General features: G+C 40.1%; 1 protein-coding gene across 1 annotated transcript; it reads left to right on the plus strand.

The window, feature by feature from the left end:
* The first annotated feature begins 5095 nt into the window (after positions 1-5095).
* Positions 5096-7927, plus strand: LOC112199627. Its single transcript, XM_024340608.1, has 4 exons — positions 5096-5153; positions 5517-5601; positions 5990-6936; positions 7791-7927. Exons 1-4 carry the CDS (start codon positions 5096-5098, stop codon positions 7925-7927), a joined length of 1227 nt encoding a protein of 408 aa, XP_024196376.1.
* The last annotated feature ends 10621 nt before the right edge of the window (positions 7928-18548 follow it).

Here is an 18548-nt window from a genome sequence, read left to right on the forward strand (position 1 = left end):
TTCGAGGGTCAACGCGACTGCGTTTTCGGGCCAAAGCGGCTGCAATCTGTTGGGATTTGAAGATTAGACTTGGAAAGAAAATGTCAAGACCTCATAAGGGGAAGATCCTTACTGTTTGTGGGTCATCATCATCAGAAGAGGAGTCTTCGACTTCAGGTTCCGTCACTATGGCTTTCTGCTTCGCGGCCTGGCCAGCAGCAGGAGAAGCATTAACTGTGCGGCTGCCAGAAGGTGGCACATTTCCCTGATGCAACAATGTTTAAGTTAAAAGGGGAAAAACGGACAGTAAGAACAAAGAACAATCTAAGACAATTACCTCTTGAGGGGGCTCGCATATTAAAATCCCAGCCTGGACCGGGTGTGAAGCAGTTCTCGCGGGTCGCTGAGCAGGTTCAAGAGGCGGGGGTTGTGCCTCGGCTTTAGGAAAGCGAGCAAGCAACTCAGTATCAGCATCGTAGGGGTATCTCAGTTCTGCAAAGATGGTCGCAAAGAGTTCATCATCCCTTTGCCCTCAGCAGTTGACAGAGAATTTTGACCACCATTGCTCGTATTCTTCAGCGTTCCCATCCGCGGGAATGATGTCATGGGCCCAGTCGGGGAGATCAACTAGTGCAAGCATGCTTTGTGCCGGTGGAGGTCTAGTAGTGGGGCCAATTCTGCGCTAAGAAGTGTTGTAGTTCTAGGCATCATAGAGGGGGAATGGTACTAATTGGGCGAGGCCAAATTGGCGAGCAAAATGGTTGGGCGCATAAAGCTCATAGCTAAGTTCATCAGCAGCAAGCCTAATGTCTGAACAGGAGATCGCGCCGCGTAAAGCCAAGCGCGCGCGATCATTGTAGCCAGGAGCCCTGGGAAGGAACCCATTTTCAAGTGGAGGTGGGAATGTTCTACCAAGCACTAGGTCGCAGTACGGCATTTCATGCAGAAGGTACAGATATGTGAAGCACTCAGAATAAGGAGGGGATGTTTACCTTTCCTCCCGGCTAAGCCATTAGCCCAAGAGTTGATCAGTGGAAGCAGTGGGATATCGTCGCGGCGGAAATATGGAAAGTAAGTTTGAATCCAGAAGTCAAGGATCCAAAAAGGGCCAGAGATGCTAGTCTCAAAAGGATGCATGGAGGCCTGGTACAGAGTGCGGTAGAGGGCACCCAACACTGGTTGTCCCAATCCTACATGGAGGCCATTATAGAGGGTTGTTGCTAGAGAAGTCCAAGGACCAGTGGGTTTGTTGGCAGAGGTGCAGAAGATGAACTTGCAGAGCCAGTACTCCAGAAAGGCAATTCCACCTGTCGCATTGTGTTCTCTACGGTAATAGGCCAGCCACAGCGGATAGGAGCTGCTATGAGTGCTGCGACCGGTTTGGGCCATGGTGGAAGGAAAGTTGGCAGAGTCGAATTGGCCTTGCAGATAGGGCTCGCCATCGATGGACAATCCAGTAATGGTGAGGATATCTAGCAAGGTGATGCTCATTTGGCCAAATCGGAAATCAAAGGTGTTGGTGGCGGTATTCCAAAAGCAGAGAAAGGCGGCGAGCGGTGAGCGATTGCCACCCCGCTGGAGACGAAAGCATAAATCAATAGTATAGGTAATACCTGCCGCGTCCCAGAGAGCCAGATCTCGCGCTCGCGCTTCGCGATACCAGGAGAGCTCTGCTGTGCTGATGGAGGATGGCCAGTGCCCTATTTTCGCTCGATGTTTTTGTGCACCCCAACTGCTGAAGTCTCCAGAGGTCCTTCGGAGGACTGGAATGGGTCGACGGATGGGTAGGTCGTAAAGGGCAATAGTGTTGTTGGGGATAGAATCTCGCGGCGCCGGACCTAGTCCGACGTTATGATTTGGAAGCCTGAGAAGCATAGGTCTCTGGATAGTAGTGTGGATGTGACAGCGGGCGCCGATGCTGGTTCCCCAAGTATGGGCGATCTTCTCATTGAGTTCCTCCTCTTGATCAATGACTATTTTCTTAGGAGGAGCCATTTCTGGGTTTCTGAGGAAGAAGATGTTTGGAATGAGAGGGTTTCTGGGTTTAGGAGACTAAAGAGTTTCTGATGTGACAGGTTCGAAATGGCTGCTGGATGTAAATAAGAGATTTTGTGAGGGAAACGATACGACGAAAAGCCGTTTTGCAAAGCGAATGGACGTAACCCTCATTAATGACCTCGTTTCGGTCGCAAGGCGTGTCGTTTTAACCCGCTTCAATCAGTTACATTTTCGCGGGCCTGATTTCGGGGCCTGAGGGGTTATGTTTGAGCCCAAAAGTAATTTTGGCAAGATCTTTTAGTGGATTTAACTTAGAGGGCCGATACCTGCGGCCCAAAAATAAGCCTACTTGGGTTTGGGTTACAGCTTCACCCATTCCGTAATCCATAAGGAAAACGTGCCCTTATTGGAATTGAGTAGCCGAGATTGAATAAGAGACTTCAATCAATAATCCTTCTATGGCAAGGAACAGTCGAAACCCTAGGTATAAATACCAGGTTTCAAGGACGAATTAAACACAAATCTCAAATCAACTAATCGCACAGATTATCAAAGCCTCCCCGGAGCAAACCTTTAACCTAGTTGAAACCCGGCGACCGTACTCCTAGTCCTAGTCTCTCCAAGACCCGACTATTAGTGCTACTGCCACCGTTACAACCAGCGAAGCAAGGGTAACGCCCTCGCAACCCAGCGAAGCTAAAGTCACGCTTTAGTAAAACCCATGCTTTCTCATAACTTCCCAGTGATTGCTCTGCTCAACCTACAACATTGAGTATCGATTCGGTGATGCGAAAAGATCACAACCAAAGTCCTTACCAGAAAGGCGAGAAGTCCTTTTCCAAAAGGTAAGAAAAGAACCTTGTGACGAGGTTGGTGCTCTCCTCGTCCACATCGTTTGATTCAAGAAGTTAGGTCAAGGGACTCCCCGACGACTGCACCCCATGGTGCTGGCACGCCTGCCCAATCACATCAGCAGAAGAGACAGTTTGCACCCATACTGGTTTTTAGAGCCAAACAGGCTTATGGGATGAGAAAGATGCCCTTTGCGAGATTCCTTCGTGCACCTGTGAAGCATCCAAGGAAATCAAGGATTATATGGATACACAGAAGACAATGAAATTTTTAATGGGGCTTAATGACAATTTTGGAACAATTCGCAGCAGTGTGGTGAACATGGAGCCCTTTCCTACCGTGAACAAAGCATATTCAATGACACTCCGCCCTGATAAACAAGTAGAGATGTCTAGTGGGAAGGCTTTAGCGCAACCAGAAGCAGTAGCATTTGCGGTGAAGCAGAGCAATCGTGATTTTGAAGCTATCGAAGGAGGAGTCAAATGTGAAAAATGTAACAAGACCAATCACTCCACTAAAAATTGTCGTGCTTACCTCAAATGCACTTTTTGCAATGGAAGGTACCATACCTTCGAGTATTGTCACAGAAGGAAAGCTCTCATGGGGGAAGGTCAAGGGAGCTCCAAAGGAAATTATGTGGTCTCATTGCAGGACAACAAAAACAATCACTACTAGAATAACTTAATCACACGATAGCCATCAGACGACACATGAGTTCTTGCTGTCTTCTGAGTTAGTCAGACGACATATTTTTAAAACCTGTCGTCTCATCTCTACTCATCCAACACATGATCCTTTGGTAAATTTGAGAGATTTCAGACAACACTAACAAGAATATCTGTTGTCTGAAAAACGGAAAAAAACAAACAATCATTAATTTATATTTATTTTTTTCTCACTCAAAACCTAGCAGCTGCCTTAGTGAAAAACCCGTGTTTCCCTCCCTTAGCTAAAAATTTAGGTCACTCTCCCTCCCAAATTGCTCTCGGCCTCCCTCTGACTCAGTATTGCGCTCACCCTCAATCCCCCTCACCATCGCTCTCACCCTTAATCTCCCTCACCCTCTCAACCTCATCGACCCTCTCAACCTCGCTCTCACTCTCAGCGGGTTTTTCTTACCTCGCTCTCACCCTCTCAACCTCGCTCTGATACAATAAGCCCAACATATAATTTGTAGAAGTAAGGAGAGAAACGAAGAAGGAAGAGATTGGCAAACTAATTGCAGACCCACTCAGGCAACGATTAAAGCAGAGAGAAGACTCTAGTGCATGTGAAATAGGAGCAACTGGAGTTCGAAAAAGTTGTCAAAGGCGCAAATCAAGGTCCAATTTCAACGCTTTAATTATCCAATTTCTGAAATTTCCAATTGGGTTTCGCGGTTTTGATTGTTATTGAAAAGCTAATTGCAGTTATGTTCATTGCTTCTGGAGACGACAATACGATTAAGTGCATTTTGGTGGGCTTAACTCACCTCTCCATTTTGTTGCAGCTAAAGGGCACAACGAGGTCGTTTTGGGTTTTCTTTTTTTCTTTTTCTGGGTTTGCTTCCCATTTGAAATTGATGACCGTTTGGTTTTTCTGATTTTGGTTCTTTTCTGGCTTTGATTCAGATTATTTCATTGCTTTTGGAGAATGGAGCTGATGTAAACTCCAGAAATTACTGTGGGCAGGTATGATACTTGGTGCTGTCCTAATCTAATTGTGAGTTTGTTTATTTGATTTTGAGCATTCCAGTCTCTGTTTGAGTTAATTCTGAGATGTTGGTAGTTAGAAAGATTGTAACAGTGTGGTTTGATGCATAAATTGGGACCTGGAGTTGAAAATTGAATATCATGATGGGATAATTGAGCTTATTATTTGATTGCAAATAAACTTTCCACATTTTATCTTGAATTTATTTTCTTTAGTTCTATAACACAGTTGCATAATTATAATGATGGGGCATAATTGTAATACGTGGGTATGTCAAGGCCATGATAATTGTATTTGAACTTAATTCTTACTGGACCCAAGGCTTTTGTGTGGACTCATTTTAGAATTGAGGTTGCTACAGCATTTATCATTTCCTAACAACAGAACACAAAATCTTTGATCCTAAGCTTGTAGCCTTTGTGATTTGCAATCCAAATGTACTAGTTTCATAGCTTAGTCACTCATTAGTTTGATATTGGATATTCAGTAATTTAGATATTTACTATTATCAATTTAGCCTAAAGTGGTAACATGAGAGAAAGAAGCTAGTGAAAACAGCAAGTTACAGGCTAACATGGCAAGCAATATTCCTAGTTCTCTTTCTAAAGCTTTTGCAGCTTTTGCTTCCTCTGGTTTGTGTGCTTTGGTATCTAGCATTTATTTTGTTGGGGACCTAGAATTTACACTTGGTCCGTTGGGTGTAGTATGTTAAGGATGATATGTGATGTATTGGTTATAAAGTTTAGTTTGGCCTTTTCTCTAGCAAATTGAAATTGCAAGTTTGCTTTTAGACTGGTGTTCATAATGCAGCAAAGTAGTTTTGCAAAAAAATAAAAAAATAAAAAAAATAAAAAAAACCAAAAATAAATAAATAAATAAATACCTGTTGTTGTGTCTGTGATTGTGTATATTACGTTTGGCATGAGATTTTAATATTCTCATATCCCACTCGTGCTAGAGTTGTTTTTTAATAGTTCATCTATTGCTCTTGATAGGGAAGGTTGGTTGGTATATAAAGATATTAGGGTTGAAGAAGGTCAGCTGGTGTTGCTGGGCTGAATTAAGTTTGCTTTCCTTAAGGTATGTCTCTTTGTTTCTTCTTTGAACATGACCTTATAAATTGGACTCATGCCTTGTAGTTTGCTGCTTGTGTTTGTGAGTTATGTGATGTATATACGCCTTGTGGTTTGCTGGTTGTGCTTTTGAGTTATGTGATGTATATATGCCACACATTAATGCTTAGGGATGTTAATTCTATAAATGGTTTACATTTAGACAGTGGGAGATAATATGTTTTATTCTGCTAATTAATGCAAGTTCTTTATGTTTTTCTAGAATATGAAAACATACTTAGAAGCTGTTACATATGATTTGAATTGGCTTCCTTCTTTTAAAGTAGCTGCATTGTGTTGATACATAGGAAAATGCTTTTCTAAGTTGTTTGAACTTGAATATATTTTGTTTTTAGAATGGATAAGTCTTGGATGCATGCTGATAGAAGATCACACGCATATCAGCTAGGTGTTGAGGAATTTCTTAGGTTTGCTGTAGAGAATTCTACTGATGTAAATAATATCAGTTGTCCCTGTGCAAAATGTGGGAGCATAGATGGGATGTTTTCGGCTAGGGTCATAAAAGATCATCTATATTTTAATGGTGTAGATGAGAGTTACAAAGATTGGGTATGGCACGGGGAACCATCTAGGGCAACTGTGAATGCTAATGAAGAGGTATCCAAAGCCACTGTAAATATGGTAGAAGATGGAGATGCAGCAGATAATATAGGGTTGGGAGATCAGGGAGAAAAGGGAGCTAGTGAGGATGAGGAGTTTTTTGTAAGTGGTGAGGATGAGCAGTATTCCGTAAAATTGAATGATTTCATGAGATTAGTCGAGGATGGAGATAAAGTTTTGTATCCCGGTTGTACCAAGTACACAAAATTAAATGCACTTATACAAAATTTTAACCTTAAAGTAAAACATGGACTGTCTGATGTGTGTTATTCTGACATGTTGATCATGATCGGAATGTTTCTCCCTGAAGGTAATGAGATACCTGGTTCGCATTATGAGGCCAAGAAGTCTTTGGCTACATTAGGAATGGACTATAAAAAGATTCATGCATGTCCTAATGACTGCATTTTATACAGAGGACAATATGCTGATGTTACTAGTTGTCCTACATATGGGGAGTCAAGGTGGAAATTAGGCAAAGATAACATCGAGAAGCAAGGGGTACTCGGGAAGGTGTTGTGGTATTTTCCCCCAATCCCACGTTTCAAACGCATGTTTCAATCTACAAAAACTTCTAAAAACCTAACTTGGCATGCGAATGAAAGGAGGAAGGATGAGTTTATGCGTCATCCGGCTGATGCCCCCACTTGGAAGTTAGTGGACCAAAAATGGCCAGAATTCGGTAATGACCGTAGGAACCTCAGACTTGCACTTTCATCTAATTATTTTAATCCTCACAGCTCTTTGAGTAGTAGATATTCATGCTGGCCAGTTATACTAGTTACGTATAACCTTCCTCCATGGCTATGTGTACCTACATGTGCCGGAACGAGCATAATTAGCCACGCTCATGGTACCGCCAGAGGTACCGACTCCCACCAAGGAGGTGACCTACGAAGGCACAGCCAGGCGGCCTACCGCTCAAGCCCTGGACCCCCCCCCCATATCACCTCTGACGCGCCGCCACGCGCCGCGTCAAGATAGCATCAGAAGCTCCAGACGCTGGGAATTGAAGCACATCAGTCCCACATCGGAAACAAGAAGAGGATCAACCTCTTCCTTACCTATAAAAGGTCATCTCCTCTCTCCTTATTAATTACGCAATTACTACTCATTTATTGTTATGCTGCCCATATACAATGACTGACTTAGGCATCGCAGAAGTGAAGACCGCCCAACGCGGTCTCCCTCTGACGCCCTGTCTCTCGTGTTGCAGTAAATGGAAGTCATCTAATCCTCGGAGTAGCGATCCGCCCACCGGACCCACGTTAAACAAGGAACCGGCTACCGCCGGACTTGAGCATTAACACTATGTATGAAAAGGAAGTTTATGATGTTAATATTATTGATTTCCGGACCTAAGCAACCCGGAAATGACATTGATGTGTACTTGCATCCTTGAATTGATGATTTAAAAGCTTTGTGAGATGGGATAGATGGAGTGTATGATGCATTTAGATGAGAGTACTTTAAACTGAAAGCTGTTTTATTTTGGCCAATTAATGACTTTCCCGCTTATGGGAATTTATCGGGCAGTGTTACTAAGGGATACAATGGCTGTCCTATCTATTGTGAGAATACTAAACCGCATCGACTATGTCATGGACAAAAAATGGGCCATATTGGTCACAGGAGATGGTTACCGCGCCATCATCCTTATCGAAGTTGACTAAGGAGTTCAATAACCTACAAGAGTTCGAAACTGCCCCAGAACTTTTAAGTGGAGAAGAGGTCTTGAAAAGGGTTGAGAGCATGAACTGGCCTTTCGGTAAAAAGAACCATCCTCCAATGTATAAAGGTTTGGAAGATCAAGCCAGACCTTTTTGGAAGAAGAAGTCCATATTCTTTGAACTTGAATATTGGAAATTTCTTCCGGTTCAACATAATCTCAATATCATGCACATTGAGAAGAATGTATGTGATAGTATTACCAGTACATTATTCAACATTCCTGAGAAAACAAAAGATGGAGTCGCTGCTAGGTTGGATATGGTCGATATGGGCATAAGGACTGGTTTGGGACCAATACCAGGGCCAAAAAAAGACAAATTGCCTTTGGCAAGTTGGAATCTACTGTTAGAAGAGAAGAGAGCAATGTGCATGTCTTTTTTCAACATGAAGGGGCCTTACGGTATTTCATCAAATATAAGGAACCTTGTTTCCTTAGATGACCTACGGCTAGTTGGTCTAAAATCACATGACTGTCATATGGTGATGCAGCAACTATTGCCAATTGTGATACGTTCAAGTTTAGAGAAACCTGTCCGGTTTGCAATCATTCGGTTTTGTCTCTTCTTTAAGGCGATATGCAGTAAAGTGATAGATGTTAGAGAGCTAAAGAAAATGCAAGAAGATCTAGTTCTGACAGTTTGTGAGCTTGAGAAGTACTTTCCACCTTCCTTCTTTGATATCATGATTCATCTCACAGTTCATCTCGTTAGAGAAGTAGAGCTTTGTGGACCAGTATTCTTTAGGTGGATGTACCCTTTTGAAAGGTACATGAAAACCCTCAAAGGTTATGTAAGAAATCGAAACCATCCAGATGGTTGCATTGTCAAGTCATATATTGCTGAAGAAGCAGTGGAATTTGTATCAGAACGTATGCTTTCTGGTGAGAATATAGTTGGCATCCCATCAGTAGGCATATTTGATGAAAGCTGCAGCAAACCCTTATCTGGTGCTACTGTTGTGTCCATCTATGGGAAGGAGTTGGAGCAAGCACATCTCTGCGTATTACAAAATACAGAGGAAGCAAGACCATACTTCAAGTAAGTTTGTGTTACAATTTTGATCTAATGTTTACAGTTTGTTTGTTTAGTTATTTATGTTAATATGTACTAATCACATATCTTATTTTTGTAGTGAACATATGGAGATTTTGAAGCATACCTATCCTAGGTTAAAAAAAAAATGAGAATTGGCTAACCAATAAGCAAAATCAAACTTTTGCTGCATGGATATAGGACCGGGTAAGTAACAAAAGTACCATTTAGTTGAATGTGATTTTCATCATTTTTTTTTTTTTTTGAATAATAGGCTATGCAGTAATTTATTTATGTGTTTTCACAGGTTCTTCAAGAATTGGGCGATCCTAATAATGATATTTCTGAAACTTTAAGGTGGATTACTGATGGAGCAAATCCAGATGTACCCACATTTTCTAGTTATATGGTTAATGGCGTTCATTTCAATACCAAGGAACGTGACGATGACAGACAAGTGCTGAATAGCGGTGTTTATTTACATGCTCATGCTTTACAAGTGGCTAGTGCAAGGGATAGAAACCCGAAACTAGATGATATGCAATTTTATGGAGTGATTACAGCTATAAGGAAGATGGACTATCAAAAGTTTCGAATCCCTTTGTTCAAGTGCGATTGGGTTGAAAATGCCAAGGGCATAGTAGTAGATGAGTTTGGGTTTACGTTGGTAAACTTCAATAGGATAGGTCATGTGGCTGATCCTTTTGTCTTAGGTAAGTATGTGAAACAAGTATGGTATGTAGATGACCCTCTTGATGATGATTGGTCAGTCGTTATAACATGTCCTGATAGAGATTATGCCCATGATCATGATCAAGAAGAAGAGCTTGGAAATCTGGAAGTTGAGCAGCAACCATTTATAGCAACAATGCCAGCAATTGAGACATGTGACAATACACTCGATGTTCAGCAGAACCACTACATGCGAGAAGGGAATGAAGGGATATGGGTTGATAGATGTAGTGAATTTAGGGTCTGTTTATATAGGAACTTAATTCTTTTGCACATTTGTCTTTGTATTGTTATGATTTTCATGATCAATTATAATGCTTTGATGTTTGAATTCTCATTTATTTATCGCAGCAATTTAATGTATGGACTGCTAAATGTATTTGGTTTGTGTTTGTAGATAATGGCACATTCGACGCTAAAAGCTTCCTCTCAAGCACTAGCAATGGCAAAAGAATGAGGGAAATCCAGCTAAGAAGGACAAGGAAATCTACTAATACTAAGCAATCAAATGGATCATCATCAAGGGGAACAAAGGCTTCAAAAAAAACTGCATCAAAGTTGTCATTGAAACGACGAAGTAAATCTTCAACAATTGCAAGAAGAGCAGGACTAAGATTTCTTAAACAAGGCTGTGTAACAATGTGTCGCATTGTTAGGCGGAAAATTATTGGAAAGAGAATGACAGTACAGTTTAACCAGAAAGGGCAACCCATAGGAAAAGCCGAAAAAGAGATGCAGTCATATATTGGAGTTTTAGCTAGCAAGAAGATTCCAATCTCGATACCATCATGGAAAGATGTGTTAATGGAAGACAAAAACAAAATATGGGAAGGTATAAAGGTATAAGATCTGGCTTTCTTTGTTCTTTTGGTTTTTGTTATGTTGAATATCATATATGCATGCTAAAAGTTTCATGTGCTTATATGTTGATTTCTGCTGTATGTAGTTGGCATTTTTGTTGTATCCGGAGCATAAACAGATGGTGTTAACCTCAGCAGGAGCAAAATGGAGAGAATTCAAGAGCCATTTAACCACCCGCTACATTCTCCCATATAGAGATAACCCAGAAGCAATCGAGTCTCGTCCGGAAGACTATCTTTTCATTAATCAACTTGACTGGGAGATTTTTGTAAAAGATAGGCTATCTGACAAATTCTTGGTAAGATAACTAATAACTTGTGTCTACATGTATTGTTTCTTTGCATTGATAGTTTGAAGTTAAGCATGCACTGAAATGATTATGTTATGTAGGAGCTGCATGAGAAACAAAAAGGAAAAAGGGCTTTAAATAAGTATCCTCATCGGATGTCGCATAAAGGATATGCTGGATTGGAGGAAGAATTGGTAAGCATTGAACTTTAATTTTCTAGGTTTCAGCACATCTGATTTGTATATGTAAATATAGATTGGTTTACATATTGACTTAATTAATTTCTGTAGTATGCAACAATGGAAGAATCTTCTCTTGATCATGCAACGATGTGGATCAAAGCACGTCAAGATAAGAATGGTAGTTTTAAATATCCTTCAATAGAGGAGAAGGCACAAAAAATTGTAAGTTTGCACTTGATTTATCGCAGCATTTTTAATGTAACTTTACAACATCACTACCTCTATCTATCTATCCCTCACTCACAGATAATATGTTTTAGGCTGATTTGAAGAAAAAAAAGGCTAAGGGAGAGTTAAGCACTTGTGGTGCAGTTGATGTGCTGACTTTGGCATTAGGGAATCCAAAACATGCTGGAAAAATAAGAGGAGTAGGAGCAAATGTGAAGCAAGCTACATACTTCCACCTCCCTAAACGCCGAAAGGAAAGTGTTCAAGCAACTGTGAGGTTGAGCGTTCAGAAGATAATGGAACAAGAGAGGGAGAAAATATTGGCAGAAGAACGGGCTATTTGGGAGGCAAGGCTTAGGAAGATAGAAGCAAAGCTCAACGGGAAGGTTGTGGAAAATGATTCCCCCAAAGTTTCCACTGTTGACAAGCAAGTTGGTTCTGGACAAGGAAGTTGTTCAAATATGCTAGATAAGAGTGTCAAGTGTAATGAAAACTTGATTAATATATAGCAATGTTAGAAAATCTTTGAATTTAGAGCATGTGGAGCATGTTCAGCATGTTGAGGGTTATGGGAAAGATGTGAATACTGTTGATGAAGTCAACTTGAAAGCAGAAGAGAAGAATAAGCAAAATGTAGAAGTACCAGTGGTTGAAGATTTGGAGATCCAAAAGGGTGAATGTCAGGTAATTCCCACAGTTTCTACATTGAAATGATAATGGTTTTTGAGGTAAATTGTGTGTTTTGTTGCTTATAAACTGAAACATATTATTAAACATTGGAAATCTTTTAGTGTCTCACGTTGACATATATATTCTGCCATTTTTTAGGCACAGCCAATTGGGAAACAGTGTAAATTGGCTTTAGGTTTAATTGATAATGTTTTAGCAATTGCAACAATTGTAGAAGTCAATGAGGAGTGCAAAAGCCAGCTGATCCATGGTGTTCCGTTGGGTGAGGGGAACATGCGTGTGTCAATTCTATGCTCGGTAGTGGATTCAGCTTTGCTTCCATTCCCAATCAAAGATGAAATCTTGACTGTTCGTGATGCTATTGGGACATATGTAGCTTGGACTAAAGACTTGATAATTTTTCCGACAAATAAGGTAACAAATGATAATCCTAATAATGCTTTTAACTTCATTTAAATGTACCTTAACTCTATTAAAGAACATGGTATTAGCAGGCCATTATTTTTACCATTTATTTTATTACATAACTAGATGGCAGCAAAGAGTACAACAATGAAGAAGAGAAAAATGGCAGAAGAAAATGATGATGATGATGAGGAAGATCTGGACATTGATTCATTGCCACCAAATATCCCTGCATCCCTTAAAATGGTATGCATGTGGGTCAAAGAAACGCTTAAAAATCGGAAGACCATTGTCTGCAGCTTTGATGAAAAGATTTTCGAACATCCGTTCAAAACTTTTGTTACTAAGAACAATGATTATAACTTTACCACCATGAAGGAAGTATCGGGTAGCTGCGTATCCATCTATATGAGGTAATCTCCTTCTCTCGGATTTAGTTGGAATTTAAGTAGATTGTGATAGTAAATGGTTTAAAATTTGCATTCCTTGATTTGTAGCTACCTGCGGTGTGTTGAAAAAATCAAAGATGGTCGATATGGTCGGATTTGTTAGCCCCACAGATATTGGCGCCATTGGCTGTGGCAATCCAATCGAACGTTCCCGTGCAATAGCTGATAGGATGAGAAAAGGAAAGCATGGCCATATTTTCTTCTTGCCATATAACTCAAGGTATGTGATATTGATACAATATGCATTCTGACATTGATTTGCTGCCTGCCATCTGATATTGAATGTGAATGTTGTTGTTTTCTGCTTTGCAAGTTGTCATTGGATGCTGACTGTGATTAACGTTGAAGAAGACACTGTCTACTTCATGGATCCATTAAAGAGAAGATTGATTACCGGAGAGTGGAAGAACATTGTGGACAAGTAAGTGATTGTTTTTCTGAACAAGTAAGTTTTGTATAATGTTTTTAGCAGCATATATTCTGATCTTTAACACAAATTTTCTGTTAATATTAAAGCGGCATCAAAATATATAATGCTCATGTCAAAAGGCAAGGTCGAAAAACAACTACCTAGAAAAACTGTGCGGTATGTTTTATGAAACATTATTTTATTAATTTTGAATTGTTCATCTATATATATTGAGGACTATTTCCTCTATTTATACAACTAAAGCAACTATGCAGTTCTTATGTACCGCTTTTACTGTTTTTCCTCATTCATCTCACAGGTTTCCTCTTATACTGTTTTTAGGGTATTCTGGAGTAACATACTGATAAAGACTGTGGCTATTTCATAATGAGATATATGAAGGACATAGCGGAGGATAAGAACTTAGATTTTTTCAGCAAGGTAACTAAAACTGTGTGTTTAATTATTGCTTAATGCATTAGATTGGACTATTGTCATATGGTATTGTGGATTTTTCACCAACTTAAACTGGTTTGCTGGAATATTGTCATCTGATATTGCTCTCTGAAAATATGCCACATGAAATTGTGGTTGCTAGATAGCTTAAGTGTTTTGGACTACTTTTCATGTTTTGATCAGTTCATATATTTTGGATAGTTTTCTCAATACTAAGTGCAACCCAATTTATTTCAGTGAGAGAGAAGAGGGAAGGCAGCATATACGCAGCAGCATATTGATGTAGTCAGAACAGAGTGGGCCAAATTTGTTGTTAAAACATATATGTAACCAGTATCGCATCTAGCTGGTTAACACTTGGGTTTAGGGACTTATTTTGGTAACCTTGATATATGATAGACTTGCTATATTGAAGTTGCTTTTGGTTTGGATTGCTGTAAGATCTGGATATGAATTTGCACTTTTGTAAATTTGTTGGATATGGCAATGTATGAAACAGATGGCAGTAATCTATGACAATGTGGTATTTTGGATATGTTTTGGACATGAAATTTCATATTTGCAATGAATTGAGCAAAGCCAATTCAGACGTCAAATATAGGTCAAGTTTCTATTATCTGAGATTCACTCAGACAACACATACTTAATGCAGCAAATAAGTCATGTTGTCTGAACATGCATTCAAACAACAGATATAACAAAACCCATGTTGTCTAAACTTACATTCACACAGCTGATACAACAAAACCCATGTTGTCTGAACTTTCATTCACACAACAGATATATCAAAAGTCAAGTTGTCTGAACGTCGATTCACATAACAGATATAACAAAACCAATGTCATCTGAGAACATTTCACTCATCAGGTATAACAAGAAACTATTGAATGAGGTTCATAAAATGCAACTGAAAAAATAAAATGTGTCGTCTGAGTGTTCTATGAGATGACGTATTCTATTTTGGCACCGTTATTGTTAATGCATCTGGTACAACTGAGAAAAATGACACTGTTATCCAAGATGCACTCGGGACCATAGATTCTTAAACATTCTGATGTCTGAGTTTCACTAAACACGACAGAAACAAAATTGGCAATTGTTGGAGATTCATTTCAGACAACAGAGGTATCCCAACAGTGTGGTCTGAAATATCTCACAGATATCATGTAGTCATGTTCCTGTCGTCTGAGATTCATTATGCACAACATAGTTCCTTAAAAGTGTTGGGGTAATATAATGTTTCTCAACAATCATTAAACGAACTGTTGTCTGAATGTCTAATAGACAATAGTTTATCCAAATCAAAATAGTTTGGTAATTTTCAGACGACAGTTTTGAGCTTATATATGTCGTCTGAGTGTAACACAGATAATAGTTTTGAACTGTCGTCTGAACGAAGTCAATCAAACCACAGGCTACTAGACAACATCACATTTTTCACTCAGACGACAGTTCCGGAACTGTCGTCTGATTAACTTTGTGGTGTTGTGAATGCCATCAACTTTCCTTTCTCTCAAGAGGACTGCCAGAAATTCTTAGGACTCATTAAAGATAAGGCCACTACTACCACTGTCAATCAAGTTGGTAACATCCCAAACTATGAAGAGCTTTCAGGTAAAACTTATCACATTAGTCAAAATGGTAAAGAAATCATATGGATTCTAGATAGTGGAGCTAGTGATCACATAGTTTGTCATTCAAATCTTCTCACTTCATTAAAGCTTGTAGTCAATCGCCTTGTTAAATTTTCGGATGGCACCACTGCTCAAGTCACACATATTGGCAAAGTTGTCTTCTCACCTCATTTCATTCTTCATAATGTCCTTTGTGTCCCGTTCTTCTATTTGAACCTGATCTCCATTAGCAAATTAGCTTTCGATTCCTTTTATATAACAATATTTCTCAGACAAAATTGTTTTATACATGACCTACAATCGGGGAAGATGATTGGGATGGGAACTGAGAGGGAAGGACTGTACTATCTTTACCTGATCAAGAAAGGAACATGCAATGTTGCCCATGGTCGCATTCAAAACTTTTGGCATTAAATGCTCGGTCATCCTTCGAGCAAAGTGTCTTTATTATTTCCATTTCCAGCAAATAAAGCTTGTAACACAAGTGATTGTTCTGTATGTCCTCTGGCTAAAAAAACAAGAAAATCATTTCCTTTACATGTTAATTCTAGTGAGTGTCCTTTTGACTTAATTCATGTTGACATTTGGGGTGGATATCATGTTCCTTCACTCACTAGTGCACAATATTTCCTCACTATAGTTGATAATCATACTAGGTGCACTTGGGTGTATTTAATGAAGCACAAATCCGAAGCACGCAACCTCCTAGTTAGCTTCATTCATCTAGTTGAAAATCAGTTTGATAAAAGAGTAAAAATTGTGCGTAGTGACAATGGTCCTAAGTTTAAACGCACAGCTTTCTATTCGTCAAAAGGGATAATTCATCAAACCAGTTATGTCAATACACCGCAAAAAAATGGTGTAGCAGAGCGCAAGCATAGGCACTTGCTTAATGTCGCAAGAGCCCTTCTTTTCCAAGCCCATTTACCTAAGCAATTTTGGGGGGATGCCATTCTCACTTCTGCATACTTGATTAATAGGACACCAACACCAATTCTCGAGGGTAAGACACCTTTTTAAAAATTGTTTCATAAAGTTCCAACTTACTCACATCTTTGGGTTTTTGGTTGCTTGTGTTTTGGTTGCTTGGTTGCGGTCTTCTAAGTGTATTTTCCTGGGCTACCCCCAAGGTCAAAAGGGAAACAAGGTTTATGATATTGCAAAAGGTAAAATTCTGGTTTCATGTGATGTTGAGTTTTTTGAGGATTGCTTTCCATATCAGTCCACTGTGCATTCAAACAATTCAAATAATTCACATCATGATCCTATTTTCATGCCACAAACAAATACACCGTATTTGAATAATGAAGAACCATCAACCACCCATGATATTACCCAAAATATCCCTCCTGAGAATCCTCCAATTGAACAAAGCGTTCCAGCTCATCCTTCCTCTAATATCGTTATCCCTTCATCACCAAAACAGAGTCCTTCATCATCGCCACCAAATCCAACCTCAAATCAAAATCCAAATCCATCTCTTCCTCCACCACGGCGCTCCACCAAGACAACCCAACAACCATCCTTTCCGCAAGATTTCCACATCGAGGCAGCTCTTCCCTCTCTACCTGCAACATCGTCTTCACCAGCCGAGGTCCGTCACCAAGGTACTCCTCATTCTCTCTCCCATGTTCTATCTTATGATAAGCTTTCCCCCTCTCATTGTGCTTTTGTCACTCAGCTCACTATTGAAAAAGAATCCAAGTCCTTTTCACAGGCAGTGCAACACCCCAAATGGAGATAGGCAATGCAAACAGAGATCAAGGCATTAGAGGCTATCTGGACCTGGACCTTGGTCCCAATTCCTTCACACAAACGACCCATTGGATGCAAATGGGTTTACAAGATTAAGCTCAATCCCGATGGTTCGATTGAACGGTATAAAGCACGATTGGTCGCCAAAGGCTATAGTCAGGTTGAAGGAGTGGATTATCGAGAGACATTTGCTCCCATTGCCAAGTTAACCACAGTCCGAGTCCTTCTCAGTCTTGCAGCTATAAAGGGATGGCATTTACATCAATTGGATGTAAACAATGCATTTTTGAATGGTGACTTTTATGAAGAGGTGTATATGCATCTACCTCCTGGTTTCGGACGAAAGGGGGAGACACGAGTTTGTAGGCTGCATAAGTCGATTTACGACCTGAAACAAGCCTCATGGCAGTGGTTTATCAAGCTTTCGAGTGCTCTCAAGTCAGCTAGATTTCAACAATCTTGGTCCGATTATTCATTATTCGTCCGAAACTGTCAAGGAAGATTCACGGCACTACTGGTATATGTGGATGATGTGATTCTGGTTGGGAATAGCTTGGAAGACCTTTTACAAACCAAACAATTCCTTTCTAACTGTTTCAAATTGAAAGATATGGGAAAGCTTAAGTATTTTTTGGGAATAGAAGTAGCAAGATCACATAAAGGAATTGTATTGTGCCAGAGAAAATATGCACTGGAGATTTTGGAAGACACATGATTCTTAGGTGCAAAGACTTCTCGGTTTCCTGTAGAGCAAGGTTTATCACTCACCCAATCTGATGGAAGCTTATTGGATGATCCTTCTCAATATCGCAGGTTAGTGGGGAGGCTCATATATCTCATCATTACGAGACCAGATATAGTTTATGTTGTTCACATATTAAGCCAGTTTATGGATAAGCCACGGCAGCCACATCTCGAGGCAGCACATAAGGTCTTAAGATACATTAAACAAGCTCCAGGGCAAGGGATTCTCTTGCCTTCAACATGCTCATTGGAGTTGAGAGCATTCTGTGACGCAGACTGGGCACGATGCAGAGACACAAGGAGATCGGTGTTAGGTTATTGTGTGCTTTTCGGCAATGCGCCTGTCTCATGGAAAACAAAAAAGCAGGGCACTGTAGCACGCTCAAGTGCGGAAGCCGAGTATCAGTCCATGGCCATGAGTTGTTGTGAGGTAACTTGGTTACGCAATATATTGCGTGATTAATTTGAATATACATCATAAAGAACCAGTTAAATTATACTGTGATAATCTTGCTGCAATTCACATATCCTCAAACCCTGTGTTTCATGAGCGCACAAAGCACATAGAAATTGACTACCATGTAGTGCGTGAAAAGGTGCAAAAAGGCGTGATTAAGACAGCTCACATTCGAACCAAAGATCAACCGGCCGACTTATTTACTAAACCAGTAAGTGCTGCGCAGTTCAATATGTTGCTT

This window comes from Rosa chinensis, chromosome 4 (genome assembly GCF_002994745.2).
Source record: "Rosa chinensis cultivar Old Blush chromosome 4, RchiOBHm-V2, whole genome shotgun sequence".
Lineage (NCBI taxonomy): Eukaryota > Viridiplantae > Streptophyta > Magnoliopsida > Rosales > Rosaceae > Rosa > Rosa chinensis.